This window comes from Dermacentor andersoni, chromosome 8 (assembly GCF_023375885.2).
Source record: "Dermacentor andersoni chromosome 8, qqDerAnde1_hic_scaffold, whole genome shotgun sequence".
NCBI classification, from domain to species: Eukaryota; Metazoa; Arthropoda; class Arachnida; order Ixodida; family Ixodidae; genus Dermacentor; species Dermacentor andersoni.
Window position 1 is genome coordinate 104,307,964 of NC_092821.1, and position 16,796 is coordinate 104,324,759.

The 16,796-nt window shown below is 43.4% G+C and overlaps 1 protein-coding gene across 1 annotated transcript in view; it reads left to right on the plus strand.

Moving 5' to 3' along the window:
- Nucleotides 1-16,796, plus strand: part of LOC126529470 (DNA-dependent protein kinase catalytic subunit-like) — a 181,166-nt gene that overhangs the window by 98,455 nt on the left and 65,915 nt on the right. The window contains exons 54-60 of the mRNA XM_072284110.1: nucleotides 1,403-1,528; nucleotides 4,880-5,113; nucleotides 8,233-8,382; nucleotides 9,715-9,888; nucleotides 10,357-10,440; nucleotides 14,389-14,599; nucleotides 16,575-16,767. Coding sequence (XP_072140211.1) covers nucleotides 1,403-1,528; nucleotides 4,880-5,113; nucleotides 8,233-8,382; nucleotides 9,715-9,888; nucleotides 10,357-10,440; nucleotides 14,389-14,599; nucleotides 16,575-16,767 — 1,172 coding nt within the window. The remainder of the gene's footprint in view (nucleotides 1-1,402; nucleotides 1,529-4,879; nucleotides 5,114-8,232; nucleotides 8,383-9,714; nucleotides 9,889-10,356; nucleotides 10,441-14,388; nucleotides 14,600-16,574; nucleotides 16,768-16,796) is intronic.

The following is a 16,796-nucleotide window of genomic DNA, read 5'->3' on the forward strand; positions in this document are numbered from 1 at the left end:
TCGCATTGTGACAGCGAGTTTGTAATCATCAAGTGAGATCTGTTCATGTTTGCCTGAGTGCGCGTGACACCAACAAAACTACAAACCTTACTTCGTGTAGTTGTCCTCTTCACTATTACCATCAGTACTCAGCCTTTCTGGCAAAACTGTGCCTTTTCTTCTTCTTCTTTTCTTTTCTTCCTTTTTTCTTTCTCTTTCTATCTCAGGGTGAATATTCATATCTATTTACACTTTCGTTTTTAATTTGTGGCCGCCATCTGATGACAACTGGAAGGACTTAGCGCAGTCAGCCACGCGGCACATTGCGTGCAAATTTCAGACGGGACGAGCACGCACGCCGATGCATCGCTCTCGGCGTGTTCAGCACTGCATGCGCCGGTGCTCATAACCGCGCTATTATGGCCTGACCTTCTTGAAATTTGTTTATAAGTGCTTACTGACAAGGTACAATCCACCAGGAATGCTCTGGGAACTTGTGAAGCTGTCTTGTGAAGGTAGTAAGCTCTGGTGGCAACGAGAGGCACATTGAAAGCCAGAACAATGAATATTTAAGTAGAACTTGATCAAGGGTGCTGGGGGAATCTTGAATAAATGCATTTCTTGCTAAGGTTTGCATTATTCTGCACATAATTCACGGTGCCGGACCCATGTAAGAGCTGCATCCTGCCAATATTACAAAAAAGAATTGTAGTAGGATGTAACACTGGGCAAGTTGGTTGGTGCTCATTGTAACGGCAGCGCGAATGCAGGGTTCATATGCCTCCTTGAAATCCTTGAAAACTCTTTTAATATGGAAATAAAGATTCAAGATTCAATGGGCATGGGCAGATTCAAATGGGCATGGGCAGGACATGTAATGAGGAGGGAAGATAACCGATGGTCATTAAGGGTTACGGACTGGATTCCGAGGGAAGGGAAGCGTAGCAGGGGGCGACAGAAAGTTAGGTGGGCAGATGAGATTAGGAAGTTTGGAGGGTCAACATGGCCACGATTAGTACATGACCGGGGTAGTTGGAGAAGTATGGGAGAGGCCTTTGCCCTGCAGTGGGCGTAATCAGGCTGATGATGATGATGATGAAAGATTCAAGGCCCCTAAAGCTCCTTGAAAATAGATGACATCCTTGAATTCCTTAAAAGCTAGGGTTGTGGGCGACTTTGAAATCCATAGATTGACCTTGAATATTAAGTCAAATGTTCTGTACAAATCCTTAGTGTATATGGGACGGCTTCCAGAAAGAACTGCGGCTCTTCTACAAGTAAATTTACCATTTAACAGTGCCATGTGTTCACAGCTAAACTTAGAAACTATTGAACTCATGAGGAGTAGACAGCCTGATAGTCCAGTTCTCGTGAGATACAGCTCAAACTGAATTTTTTTTTCCCCCATTGTGTTCCTTTCCAGCACAATTCTGCAGCTGTTGGATGAGATTTCACTGGACAGCAAGGACGTGAAAGGTGCACTCCTCTTTGGAATATTCATCACGAATGACCTGGTTGACTTTGAAATCCAGGACTACACCCTGGGCAGGTAAATCAGAAAAAAAAATTCAGAAAATTTGTTGTTTCTTTCTGGTCTTTCTGGCTGCACACAGGCTTGACGTCATGCATGACTACATCTTAATGCGAGTGTCCCTATTTTGTTTCTCCGAGACCTGGGGTCGGTCACGTGACATCGCCGAATACAGGTGTGTCTTGTTAACAAAGAGAACTGCACACCGGGCCTCGGCAGTGGCAGTATATGAACAAGAAAATGAGTGCCTGCCATTCAAACTCGTAGGAGCACCGGACGTAGACTTTGCCGACATTTGCATAGTGCGTAACTCCAAGGGCATTGTGGTCACCTCAGTGGGTGTGTCGCCAGGTGCTCAACATGGGAAGATTGAGAACTTTTTGGCACATACCTTCATTCCTCAATGCAATATGCCCCAAATTTTTACGTGTGATTTGAATGTAAACACGAAGGATCCCCACAATGCCGGGTTGGTACACAGTGTGCAAGAAGACCTCAGCATGGAATTTGTGTCAAATACACAATGTAGCTCTTTGCGCCCCGGTTCTTGTTTGGACTTGTATTTACAAACATCAAAGTGCCCTTATTTCCATCCTCTTTGTCCTTCTCGACCTACTTTTCCAGCCATAAAGCATACCTGAGTGTGTTTCGATAAGTGTATGCAAATAAAAACTTGACTTTCAATATACTTGCCACTTGCAGTTACCGTGTACAATCAGTTTACGACGGCCTCCTGTGGAGACGCTCCTCCAGCTTATGCTCTGACTGTACTATATGTGCTGTGCAGGCCTGTCACTTTTTTACAGACACCTTGTACGAGCCGAATTACAGATTTTTTTTTAATTATAGATCTTGGTGGTGGGAATGCCGGGACAACTGCACCAATCTGCGCCGACTGGAATTTGTTGCTCCATACTGCTCCAAAAGGGTCTTTTTCACCTAAATAGCACCACTGCTGCACCGCAATGTAGTTTCGGCAGTGTGAAAATTGGGAAGCTACCACGTGATACAAAACAAACCATGGCGCCATTGCATTCATTGGCCGCATTTGTTCAGGGCATCGCAGCCAGCGAGACTGGTGCTGTGACAGATGACAGAATCAAATTGATTCTCATTTTTACACGTCAACTGTGAAGTTTGCAAGAGGCTACAATGAGTTGGGTGGCCATGCTAGCTTTCCGATGTCATGATTGGCGCAGTAGTTCTACGCGTTGAGAGGTGATGCATGATGGTGCTTTGTAGACAAAAAGGTGGTCAATGTCCGCCATACTTATTCGTGTTGCTTGCTTGCAACTTTATTAGTTGCACTGTATTACTTCTTTTTCCTGAAGAGAATTTGAGGTAGTTGGATTTCGCATTCGGCATTACAATCAAACGTATGGTGATCAAGTACTAGACCTCGGTTCATGCTCTTTGTCAACTATGTCTTTAATGATACTTGTGTTTTGGTAAAACTCATGGTAAAAAAGTTGAATGCGAACAAGCAAATAGTCTAGCCCTATATGCCTTTCCTGCGAGTTCATATCAGTGGCAGAATAAAGAATGTTACGTACTCGCACCGCTCTGATATGGTTCATAAAACAAAATTTTAATGGGCAGAATATCAAACCTGCGAAGTGGTTCATCCTTAATGGGAAAAATAAAAGAAAACCAATTTCAGCTGCACTAGTAAATTGCTTATATAGTTAACAAAAGAGCCCCTCTTACCGTGACAACATACTTCGTAAGCCAGAACAGATGCTAGAACGAAAGACAAGTGGCGACCCCACCTTGGATTTCCCGCCCCAGCTCACCGCGACATCATAGATTTTGAGGGCAACTGCTCAGGCCCAGATAACTGTTCTTCAGCAGAGTTGCACTACATTCCATCCTAGAAGAGTGGAAGGCCACTTAGCAAATTTCAAGAGCTTCTACAGGCCCACAATGGCCCAAGTACGAAAAAGTACTTTGAAATCCGTGACGTCAAGCGAGCGCTGGTATTGCGACATGAAACTTATTGAGTACTGCGACCTTCATTTGCTGTTCTGATAACCTACTTAATACCACGAAATTGGAGAGTGTTTCTCTTTGCAGCACCCCTTTATTGTTGCTTGCGTGGTTTTGCACCATGCCGCCGGTAGCATGTCGCCATTAAAGGGACACTAAAGCGAAACAATAAATCAGTTTAGACTAATGAAGCATTGTTTGAGAACCCTGCAGGCAGTCATTTCACAAAAATAGTTTGATTATTAGATGAGAAAATGAAGGTCCAAGTATCAGTATTTGAATTTCGCGCTGAAACACCAGCGCCGGTATGTCAGCATGACGCCAAGGATTCCGAAGTATGTTTTCGCATTTGGGCCGCGTTGGCTGTATAAAGGTTCTCGAAATTTGCCATGTTGAATAGTTGGTTCCTTTGGAACGCAATGTAGTCAATCTGTACCGCTATATATAATTAGTAGGCCCTAGAAGACGCCATCAAAATCCAAGACGTCACAGCCCCCAGGTGTGGGAACTTAAGGAGGCGTCGCCACCCGTATTTCGTTCTTGCGTTTTTTCTGGCCTACCAAACGTGTTATCGTTGTAGGAGTGGTGTTTTTGGTGTTGTAGAACGGTAATTTACTGATGCAGAAGAAATCATTTTTCACTTTAGTGTCCCTTTAATGTATGATCGCTGCTGCCGTCGTAGCTTACTGCGGTGAATCGCTTATTTTGCTCCTAGCTAGCATGAGTAAATGATTATGTGAACTAAAGAGAACACAGAACTACATGTCGTTTTTCTGCTTTCGCGGAAGGCTTTTATACCTGCTCCAAATACAACAGTAGGTGCTCCAAAATTAGATTTTGCCTGCTCCAATGGCCGCTCCAAAATTCTGAAGGGCATTCCCACCACTGAGATCATACTGCGAAATTTTAGCAAGAACATGAGCAGCAATAAGCCTAATATATCTTCTTTTCTAAGATTTTAAAAGCAAGATATGGATGTACCCATATGACGTTGACTGCAGAAAGCAGATTGTAGGGAGGAAACAGATACGTGATAACCCTGGTATACGGTGTGTGACTTTTCAGCTGTTATTGTGCCATTTAAATTGCACGGTCATGGGCATAGGCATTTCTATTGTCTTACCTAGAAACACTAGTATCTTTCCTGGGGTCTGCAGGGCCATCTGTAACAGAAAAAAAAAAAAACAGCCGGAAACATTTGCAGTCACAATTTAGTTCTCAAACAGGGCACTTGTCCTTTACATTTGCACCATCTTCTCGTTCTAAAGCCTCACATTTTGAAAAATGTGATTTGTAGATACATTCTACTAATTGTGTTGAATTCTACATTCTGCAATAATACATTCTACAAATTGCCTCTTGTTGAACTTTCTTTTCCCCCAGAATTCTGGAACGATTGCCAAAACTCCTGGCTACCAAGTATCGATTGTCGTACACATCCGTAGCAGACGTTATAGGGCTGACCTTCCGCAAGATGAATGAAGGCGTCGGCGTTGATTCGACATTTGGCAGCTCGGTTGAGTCTAACCTGAATGCTATATTGAGGATGTGCCAGCGTGACCAGTACGTGCTGTGCTTACACCACATCTGTCGTTTCTACGAGCCATTTGCACAGAGGTACGACTTTGCTGTTCCACGTTTGCTTGAAAAATGTTGAAGCGATTGCTAGATTGAATGGTGCAGTTGTGTGCATGGGTGTTGATGCAGTTTTCTAAATTTTTGCTCATGCTATTGCTGTATTTATTGGGGTTTCCTGCTTTTCAAAAAGTGTATGGGACCCAGAAACGTTTCATCTGTGTGTCTAGGCTGTATTCAGATGTGTTTGAAATTGTTCCAGCTTGCTGAAGATGTGTGATACTCTTCGAGCGCCAACTCATTTTGCCCGGCGAAAATTCAGTTTTGTCACATTTCTTGCTTCAGAATCGTGAAAAGCATACAGCTTCTGAGCTGGTTAATCATTTTAAATTTTTCGGTGAGTTTTGTCAAGTTTGCGGAATCTGGGCACCATGCAAGAACATCAACTATTTCATGTCTACAGCATACTTGGAAAGCACCTGTATAAATATGCCTGATGTAAGGACATTGTTTAATACAGTGAAAGAAGTGAGCCCGCTGCATGAGGATGTGCTGACACCAAGAGAAAGCTCCCCAGATGTCAACTTTCCAACTTATTTTACTAAAGCTTTCTACACACACAGTTAAGCCTTAATAGATCGTATTCAGTAAAATCTGCAGTTTGCTTGATTATGTCCAGAACTTCGTTATATTGAATTCTGTTATACCAAGCTCTGTGTTATTCAAATTTGTAGCACAGGTGCAATCAGAAATGCTTTAATATGTGTACATGTTTTAAATACAGTCGACTCTCGTTACAACAGACTCTGATAATCCAACAAAAATTGTCCGTTTTATCCAAAGTCTGTAATATCCGAAACGCCTTGCTTCTGAAACTTTGGTCGCGATGTGTAACAACGTTATTGCAAGCAGTGGGTGACGAACATCCAAAGTAAAAAACAAACAAGCAAAAAAATTGCAGTTTCGCCCAAAGGTCGAGCATCAATTGTGATAGCAAATTAGTAGACAGCTATGCGAAGTAAGTATAGTAGCTTTATCGGCTATATAAAGTTGCAAACGTTAGCTTACTAACTAAATTAAGGAGCACCTTGTCACACACGCTTAGGTAAACATGAACACATCTCGCTCTATGACCATGGAAAGCCGCATTCAAAATGTTGGAGTGAGGAAGCACGGCAGCAACAGTGAGCAAATTGACCTTCATGCTGTCTCTTGCTTCAACGCAAACTAACTATCGAAAGCACAGCGCATACGAAGCTACCAGCACTGGGTGCACTTTATCTACATCTCAGATCGCTTTGAAGTTGAGGCCCGCATGGATAGGCGCTTTGTTCACATCCCAGGTCGCTTTCAAGATATGGCGCCCGCGTGGATGCACCGTTAACATCAGCCATTAAAGTAGAACCTCCCTGTTCCTCACCTCCCACCGTGCCTTGCATACAAAATATGGCGCACTTCTGCCCCACTTTCCTCCCTCCCTCGCGTGCACAATATTGAGCCGCGATTGTCGGCTGACCCTCGCAAGTCAGTTGCCAGCCCGTGTCGACAAGGCAAAAGTCCATTTTATGCGCTCAATTTTGACAAAAATTGCCACTAATGTCATCCACTGTAGCCGATAGTCTGTTGTAGCTCGAGCCGTTAAACGTGAACTTCGTTGCAATAATAAAATAGGCATACAAAACTAAGGTTGAAATATGGTCCATTATATCCTAAAGTCTGTTGTAAGCGGGTCCGTTGTAACAAGCATAGACTGTATCACTATTTCATCAGTGCTACTGCTTTCGATGCACAACCTTGCCATGCACAGTTGTTCACGCAGTTCCTCAAGTAGGTTTGATTACAATTATATCAGCACATCTTCCCTGTTTATTGGTTCTCTTCTAATTTATTCCCAGAAGACACGATAGAACTGAAGCTGTACACCTGATGGCGTTTTGGAATCTGCTTGATGTCAGTACACCTATGTTATTTTGTTAATGCAATATCAGTGCAACATCGTACAGTAAGAACTCATCAGTTCAGTTTTGGGAAAGAGTTTTATTGCAATAGCAATTATATGGACATTCCAGGTGCATTTATGCCATTGTCGTCGCTGTGGTGTTCCGTGTAAAGTGCAAGGGCAATGACGTCGTCGCCTCACACCATATGCTGTGTGTGTGAATGAAAGCATGCGAGTGTGAGTTGATGATGGCGGCTCGATTGAAAGAAATCGAAAGATCTCGAAAGCGATCTGATATGGGGACAGAGTGTAGGTGCACTGAAGGCTGGTAGCTTCGTGTGCACTCTGTTCTTGCCACTTAATTCACATTGAAGCAAGAGGCAGCACAAAGGTCAATTTGCTCACCGCTGCTGCCATGCTTCCTCACTCCGGCATTTCGACAGTGAGCGTGCGCGGCCATCGACTGAGATGTATGCATGTTTGCTTGTGTGCACGTGACACCATGCTTGTTAATTTATTCAGTAAGCAAATGTTTAGAAGTTCTTATGCCCGGTAAAACTACTATTCTTGGTTCGTATAGCTGTCTACTAATTTGCCATCACAATCAGTGCTTCGCCTCTTGGGCGAAACTGCGACTTTTTTCCTAGCCTTTAAGTTCAGTAACGTGCTTGCTTGGGCTAGTTGATTAGGCTAGGTTAGTCTAGATGTTCGGGATGATGGCTTCTTCCCTGTGCACCTTCCTTTGCACTCCCAATATTTGTCCCACTGGTTTCTTTTACTAATAAGGAATGGGACCATCATTTGCCAGTGGATGTGTGTTACAGTGTCGCCACGCAAGGAGTGATCCAGGCAAAGTGGCATGCTTGGCCTGGTTGAATACGCAGCAGCTGCCGAGCCAGCAAAGAGTAAACGGGCAACTCACTGGAACTCATTAAACTTTGTTTCTGGCTTTGGCTTAAGTACCCCATGAAGGTATATATACCTATGAATGATGTAGACATATGATGTGAGCAGGCAAGTCTTGCTTAGCAGCACCTGCCTGAGAAGGCATTCACTTCACAACATGACGTGTGTCATCTGCTCGCTTGTTCATGTCCTTTTGCATCAGTTTCACCATGAAACTAGCTTTTAAGGATGGGAGCATTCATCCTTGTATTCTTTTCACTTTCAAACATCCATTTCCTTCCCTGTATTTTTTCCCTCTCTCGTCCTATCGACAAAGGTTTACCGAAACAATGATGCTACAGCTGCCGCGAGCTCTGGCCAGCTTCAAGGTTGCCATCTTGGAAGTCATCTCCATGGCCTGCACCCAGGTGGACCAACCTGTCCGGAAATTGGAGGGACTCGGTTTCATAGACATGCTCGCTCACGGGTATGTCTTCCGGTTGACGCTTATGTAACACATACACCCTTGTATACACACGCACACATAAACACACACATCACATTGCAGCATTTCTACAGTTGAACCTCATTATAACAAATTCACATCTGACGCAAGAATAGCTTCATTATATCCATATTCGTTATAAATATCTATCTTTTAACTGTAATTGTGGCGAGACAATTTTTATTTACTTGGTTATATTCAATTATTTGTTACATCCATTTTCTTTATATCGAAGTTCAACTGTATCACCCAAGAACGTCCAACTGTTTCCCTCACTACTCCAGCGGGAGATATCAAGCCACTTGTTTTTAATGCAAGCTGTAAGATTTAAGAACAGGTGCATGTAGAATGCTCAACCTTCTTTCTAGTGTGGGTGCATTCAAGATCGCAGGAACATTCAGTGTGAACCAGGCGAACTGCTCTTGAGCATAGGGATTCCCACGTAAATTACTAGAGTTAACTTGCCGCTAGTGTCTGTGGTAGTTGCAAGTATGACGGTCTAGCTAGCATGGGAAATTGTGGTTAGTTACATGGATTTGGCCTAGACTATGTCCTTCATGCTTTAGTGGCTTCGTGACTTCGCAGTTCGATCATTTTCAGCAAAATATTGCATCGTAAACACAGCAATCCACAATGATTGTTCCTGTGCTCGGAGATTTATTTATTGCCTTGCTGTCATTAGTGAACTACGACTGCTCGGAAATATGGAAAAATCAAACGTATGAAAACACCACCACAAGAACATCTGAAGCCACAAGCGTAAAGATCGAACGAACCCATGTAGTACTTCCCACCATTCTCGTGGTGTCTGAGCGACTGAAGCTCCAGAGTATCCTGCAGTAATTTTTGTAGTAAACTGTATGCTGTAAGCTATACCAAAATTTTTTGCTTTGAGGAGCCAAAATGGTTGCTATATTTTTTTTTTACTATTTGTACATGTCACGTTAAGAGTGAAAGGATGAGGGAAAATCACAGCCTGGAAGTCTGTCTGTATAGTTTAGTGGAGGATGTCTCCGATGCGAGCAAGTCTGTACCAGTAATGTTGGGGTGTAGGCTTCCAGAGTAGGTGGTGCCATTTTTCTAAAGTCTGCAAGCTCACGAGCTTAGATGGAAATTCGGAAAGATGGGTGCAAGTTCGAGGCACAGGCAAAAAGTAGACAGAACATGTTACCAAAAATGTTGGGGAAGAGGCGGCCATTCGCTGTAAAAATCTTCAGACACAGTGTCACGAACCAAGGCACATTCTGCTGCCTCGTCTACATGCACAATGTCACTCTTCCACGCTTCTCATCATGTGTGTTTTGGGAAACGCAGTGATGAAGCACTGCAGAAGGTGTCGCTCGAGATCTGCGCCAAGCTTCCAACGGTCGCCACCCAAGACGACTGGCACATTCTGCTTCCCATTGTCTGCAAACTGCAAAGTCATGCTAGCACCTCTTGCAGGAAGCTGGTGTACGATGTCTGCATGCGCCTGTACACAAAGTACAGGTCAGTAAATTTTGCATGGGATTCTTTTTCTCTCTCTCTCTCTTTTTTTTTTTTTTTTTTACATGGGGAGGCTTTGCAGTCTTCAATGTGCTGGCCTGTTAGTAAGAATATTAGTTAGAAGTAAGTTGTTTTCTTGTAGCATGCATTGGCACAGGAACTTGTTTGCTTCAACACTGGTAAATTCAAGTCACAGGATGTGTGAACATGATCCCCAGGCAGCCACTGATTGGTTCATAACATAGCCCAATATCAACTATGGCCAACCAAGTTTATTGTATAATTTATGCTTATATGACAAGCTATGTGGTTGTTAGGAACGAGCACGATGGCTATTGTGAACTCATATTCGTTTCCTTGCTTGATTTTTTTTTTGTGTGTGTGTGTGCATGATAGTTTAGAACACATTTCTATGTGTGTGTATATTTTACTGCTTTCTTTTGTGAGCGAAACATGCAAATTTATGTGCAGGTCCGATAAAGATGCCGCAAATTTAATGAAACAGGCAAGGCGTGTGCTGCTGCTGGGCCTAGGCGACGCAGATTTGCCATTAAGGTGAGCCATCATCTCATATGCCTAGCATTATGTTGTGAAGACCGTAGTCAAATACATACACAAAGTTCCACACAGTCCTGTGTTGCTGGTAGCTCTGTGCCTCGCACCACTCTTTGGTATGTGGCGTGGTTTTTATGTGCACGCAGTCGGTTTAGTTCTGCTCACAGTGTATGAGCTTGTGTTTTATCCTGTTCAGTGTCACACAGAACACTGATTGCAGTCATTAGAGTGCATTTATAAAGCACATGCCAAGGGAAGGGTATCGCAGTTGAGGACGGCAGAAAATTTGGTGTGGTGATGAAATGAGGAAATTCGCAAGCGCAAGTTGGATTCAGCTAGCGCAAGACAGGGGGAATTTGAGATGGCTGGGAGAGGCCTTCGTCCTGCAGTGGACATAAAAATAACCTGATGACGATGACGACGATGACAAAACACATACACACAACTAAATATACGTGCTGTCTATGTGTGTTGTATATTCACACTACTATGACAATAATTAGTACAACGAACTAGCCCTGAAAGAAAGTTCTTCGTGTGTTACAGTGAATGCCCAGTTAGCATACAAAAGCCAGTATTGCTGCTCTGTACAAAGGATTGCGGAAAAACAAAACAGAAAACACAGACCTGTTCATGTGTTGGTGCTTACGAACTCGTACATATTGAACAGCTGTTTAATCTCCCAATCCTGTGCGATTGCACGTGCAATCCTGTACAAAACCTATCCAGTCCTTGCACTCGCACATGGCACGTATGTATCCACAGTTAAGCTCACAGGAGAAGGCTAAGTGCACAGAGTGAAGCTTTCGACTCGCGTAAGCACACGGGGTTTATAGCAAGTACCATTCTGTTTACTAGACCACTAGCCTACTTTCTAGATACACACATTTTTTTAAAGCAAGGCCGTTGTATCGAAATGTGAACATTAGCAGAACTTTGCCTATTGTGCTTAATGGGGACACTAAAGAGAAAAGTGATTTCGCCTGTGGTATTAGTTAACCAGAAACAACCACTGTTACCATGAGAAGATTCCTAGTAAGCGAGAGAAGGCTCAAAAAGAAAATACAGATGGCAACACTGCTTAAGTTCCCGCACCAGCAAGCCGTGGCATCATGGAATCTGAGGATGTCCGTTGGGGCCTAGTCGATTCCTTATTGGTAGAAATTGACTATTTTGTGTGTTATAAGAGCCAAGGAGCAAACTTGGCGAGTTTCGAAAACTTTCACCGAGCCAACATGGTCCAATTAACAAAAAAAATATGCACTTTGAAATTTTTTACGTCACACTGATGTGCTCTGGCTTTGGGGTTTCAGTGCGAGCAAAAAAAAAAAAGGAAAAGTGGAACTCTGACTTTCATTTTTCCCTTTTGATAGTCAGCCTATTATAGCGAAATTGAAAACAATAGAGTTGTCAAAGAAAACGTTATCATCCTAAACAGATTTAGCGTTTCTCATCAGTGTCCCTTTCTTGGGCCCCTCGACAGACCCCATTGCAAATTTCAGTTATGCACTGCAAGTTGTAAAAACACTATCTCTCAGGGGTGTTTTACCAAAAGAATATTTCTTTAAATCGGTTCATTATTGGAGGAGATAGAATAAATTAACTGTCCTGCTGTCATGCCGCCAATAGGCGAGCGCTACTGCCAGCTCTCTCCCTCGGCCTCTAGTAGCATTCCTAAGCGGTGTTCCTTTCCGGCCTTCTCCCACACCGAAGCTGAGGGGCGTACCGCAGCGTCAAGCCCCGCCTCCTTTTTTTTTTTATTCCTTTCGCTTCTTTTTTTGCAGCGTTACACCTTCCACATTCGATCATTAGTCATGGTGAGTACCGAAACACACGCTGCAAAGAGGTACTTGTGCGTGTCGCCATGACTCTCTGGCTGGGAGCAGGCTTCTTCGAGAGACAAGGCGTTTGGTTTAAAATTTCAGCTTTTTTCACAGGCATGCAGCAGCGTAATACATTGCAGAGACAACCATCAGCATGTCACGCACTAGCTATGCTTGTTTGATTAAAATGGCCAAACCTGGTGAGGGGCCCTTTAAGTACAGTAAGTTCTGTAAGGTGCACATTCTGACAACTCTGTAAGGCTTTCTGGCATAGCTAAAAAAAAGGAAAGGTATTCGCACCATGTATTACTATACGTCTTGAATAGCCTGACTTTCCGGCTGATGGTTTCACACTGCTTGCCTTATATTGGGCTCTCCAGTGCTGACGACATTCAAAGACTTGTCTATATACTACGCCGTTATAGGTACATATGTATCTTGGCGATCTTTGTGTGTGCATTCTTCAATGTGTAGGTCAATTCCTTGTTGTAACACGATTTCATGCCATCACTGCATTAACATGTAAACTCCTCTGGTAGACCGTGAACTGTATGTACGTAACCTTTATGTGTTTATGCGTGTTCAATACCATCTGCATGTGTGTGTGACTATGTCTTACTGTGTTAGTCTTCTCTCTTGTTTCTCTAATTAGCAATGTATAAATGGAGCATATCAAATGAACTTGAACATTTCTGCAAAGCGCTGGCAGCCATCTATAATCAGCGTAAATCCAAATGTAAGCTAGTAGTTGAAAACAACTCAGATGCATTTTTACACTTTAAGGTTTGCCTCCATTTGTAAGTGTCATAATTCGGACTCCTACATGTACATTTGTGGTTATTCCATGTTAAGAAACTGGCTACAGAGTTAGCATGTGTCATTTTCATGTAATTAGTACACGCCACTGATCTGTACTGTGTTTTCCTGGGTGCCGCTCATTGAGCCGGGTGCAGGCGAAGTCGGTAAAAATGTGGCATCGTGCAACGACTTGTCCCTGAAGTAGGGTGCACACTTCACCTACTAATGCACTTAGTCAAATAATATTGCATCCGTAACGATTTTCTCTTTGTGGTTTACCACGTTTGTAAGGAGTGTTGTTGTGACTTAGTGTCTGATAAGGGCTTTACATTAATCTCAACCCCCTATGCAATACTTTCTTTTTTCTTAAGTGTTTTCTCAATTCCAGCACTTAAAGGACATCTCCAGCCTTGTTGGGTAGTTTACGGCACAGTAGGCAGGTACCTTAGGGAAAGAAAAAAAAAGAAAAAAAGATGCCCCGCTTTCATGCAAGCAAAGGGTTGCTGCAGGTTAGCAAAGCGCCTACTTCCAGCACAAGGGAGCTTAGTTGAAAGAAAAAAAAACAGTCAAAAAACACAAAGGACAACATGAGAGGTTCACACCATGACGACTGGTGTTGTCGTTGTGGTGTTAACCTCTCCTCTTGTCCTTTGTGTTTTTTGAGTGGTTTATTTCCTTCAACTATGTACCAACTGGCCCGGATTTCAACCCTTCTGCAAAGGGAGCTTACTTCCCGTGGCTTCAATCGAGGGCGCTTGATGTGCTATCCCTCCCCCTGAAGTAGAGATCAGTGGTACACACAACAGCCATTCTTATAAATTATTTCCCATCTGGATTTCAATTTATAATTATAGTACGTAGTGCACAGTTGCTGATTTTCAATCATCCTGGTGGTATTGGACAGTTATCATGCCTCACAAAAATGTGTGTCATCACTTGTACAAATAATTTTTTTTATTTAAGTCATAGGCTTGTACAACCTTTTTGTGACACTGTGGCAGTCATCAATGGTACTTCCATCATGGCTCAACGTAAAGCGCTCATGTGCACGGAAAATGCCAAGCGTAAAGCAGTGACAGCTGACAGTGCGCATAGTGTGCAGCTGCAGCTGCCACGTGAACTTGCTGGCAAACAGGTTGTGAGGAACATATCCTCAACTATCGCTTGTGCGAGTTTGCATGCATCACACAGAACTTTGCAAGGTTGCTGTTAGTGGTAATGGCATTTCCTTGTTCTTTCTTTCTTTCTTCCGTCTGCTGCTATTACTAACACTACTGCAAATTACAGTTTGCCCAGCACTTCTGTTGTTTTCACGCAACCGTTTCAGGCTGTCAGTAGCAAACTTCTGGTGCCAAGAGACGCAGCTTCCCCGTGCCACCACGGAGCGCCTCATCGCCTTACTCGGCGACATGTACCTGCCCGAAATGGAAGAGCAGTTCCTGTCGTCGGCCACATTTCTGCTGCTGGAGCTGACATCGCGCAGTCCCGACTACGATCGAAAGGTCTTCCAGCATCCCCTGTCAGATTGCACTTTCGTGGTGAGTTGTGGGACGCTCGAGCTCTGCTAGGCGGCGCTGCTTGTGAAACGACAGTGATCATTAAAGACTTTCATTTGCCAACAAACAGCATCTGTAAGTTACGAACACTGCAACGATGCTGTGTTTACTGGCTTTGTGCAACAGGGCTAAACTACACACCAGCATCAAGCAAGAATAAGCATGCCTGGAACAAGCACGGAAAAATGCATGGGCTGACAGCGGTTGCCCTTGTTTCCTGTGTCCAGTGTCGCACTGTCGTGCAACCGGTGAATAAAAACCAGATACTAGTCCATACGGTCACTTTACCATATTTGTGTTGCAGTTATAATTCTAGCACCCATCATGGTGCCTGAGTGGCTTCGGCACTATGCTGCCTAGCTTGAGGTGGCAGGTTTGGTCCCGGCCATAGTGGCTGCGTTTCGATAGAGGCGGAATGCAACATTGCTTGTGTACTTAGATTTGAGCGCATGCTGAAAAACCCCAGGTGGTCCAAATTAATTCAGAGTCGCCCACTACCACAGCGGCAAGCTGCTTAATCAGGTCATGGTTTTGGCACATGAAATAAATCCCAGAATTTGCATAAATTTGTGTATTCTACTTCCTGCTATGGTGGCCACATTCTGATGGTAGTGGTATGCAAAAAACACTCGCGTGCCGTGCTTTGGGTACTTTAAGTTTAAAGATCCCAGAGTAGTCGAAACTAATCTAGAGCTTTCCCCAACATATAGCCCACTGCACAGCTTCAAAATGTTAAATCCCACTATGAAATTTATTTTTTTCAATCATGTGGGACGTCAGTTTGTGAATTTACCACATTCTTAAAGAAGCAGCCGTTGTTGTTGTCGTAGTTGTTGTTGTTGTTGTCGTCGTCATGCCAATACTGATCAAAGTGAGAAAGTTGCTTAGATTTGGAGCAAACCAACCAGTATAGTATATTGGAAACTCCAAGTGATAGATATTATATCGAAAGTGAAGTCAAGTCAATTTATTTCTGCATTATTTTTTATTTTTTTACAAGAACAGAAGATTGCTAGGACAAGCACAAAAAGCTGCTAAGCTGCAGCTTGACTGGGTGATTGCCTCACCATTACTTGGCACAAACAAGAGACACAGAAAAATACATTTCAGTGACTAACAATCTTGCCAATGGTCAAAATCAAGCAACTAACAAAATCGAGCCAGTTGGTAGGTGCTTGTGACAGATTCTGCGAATATTAGCTGGCAGCGAAGCATTGCTTGTTTTGTCTCCCTTTTTGCCTTGTCTCTTCCTTTCTGCACTGTGCGTCACAAACGTGCTGTATTTATTCAGGCAGAAACTACTGTGTTTTCATTATTATAGTCTGCAGAGTATACATGCCTAAAACTTAAAATTTGACCTGATGCACACTACTACCTATGTGTGCAAGACTACACACAATACACACAATTTAGATTTTTGAGGTCATTGGCACAATTTTAAAAAATATGGCAGAGTATGCCTACAACCTTTTACCGTGTTAGCACACAGTGAAGCCAACTCTGCAATGATTATCACTGCGCACGAACAATATTTCCAATTGGTACTTGCAGCTTTCAAAACATTGTCTGTACACCCTAATAGAGGACCCTGTGTATTAGTACTTCAGACTAAATTATTTGCTTACTGACTGAACGGGCTAGTTGCGGGAAAACTTAACAAAAGTCGGTTCAACTGAAATTCGTCCATGTGAATTATTAAGAATTATACAGCAAGTGCAGGCTATACTATAAGGTAAGAACTTTTTCTTAAGCTCAAATTTGCCCCTGTGAACAATTAACTGAAGCCGACTATGGTCCAGGAAATATGGTACTAAAATTATTCATTGGCGGTCCTCAGGAACATCATTCCAAATTCAAAAATACTAGCAACAGAAACAAATTTTAGCGCCCTAACTCCCGCCCTAACCAGCTTAACTAGCCCTGCTTCTTACTGCGGTTTCACTCTTGTCATGTGCAGGACTACACAGTGACGGGGTCCTGGCGGAGGCGTCACGCAGCAATGACACCCCTGTTTGCGGAGACCCTGTCGTTCAGTCAGACGCAGTCGTCCACACAGTCCTCCACTGCCGATGGCTCCACTTCGCAAAAGCTGAGGGCCACGCAGGCGACACTGCAGTTCACACCGACGCAGCAGGCAGCAGCTGCAGGGGGTATGTTGCGGTGGTGGTAATACCGGGAC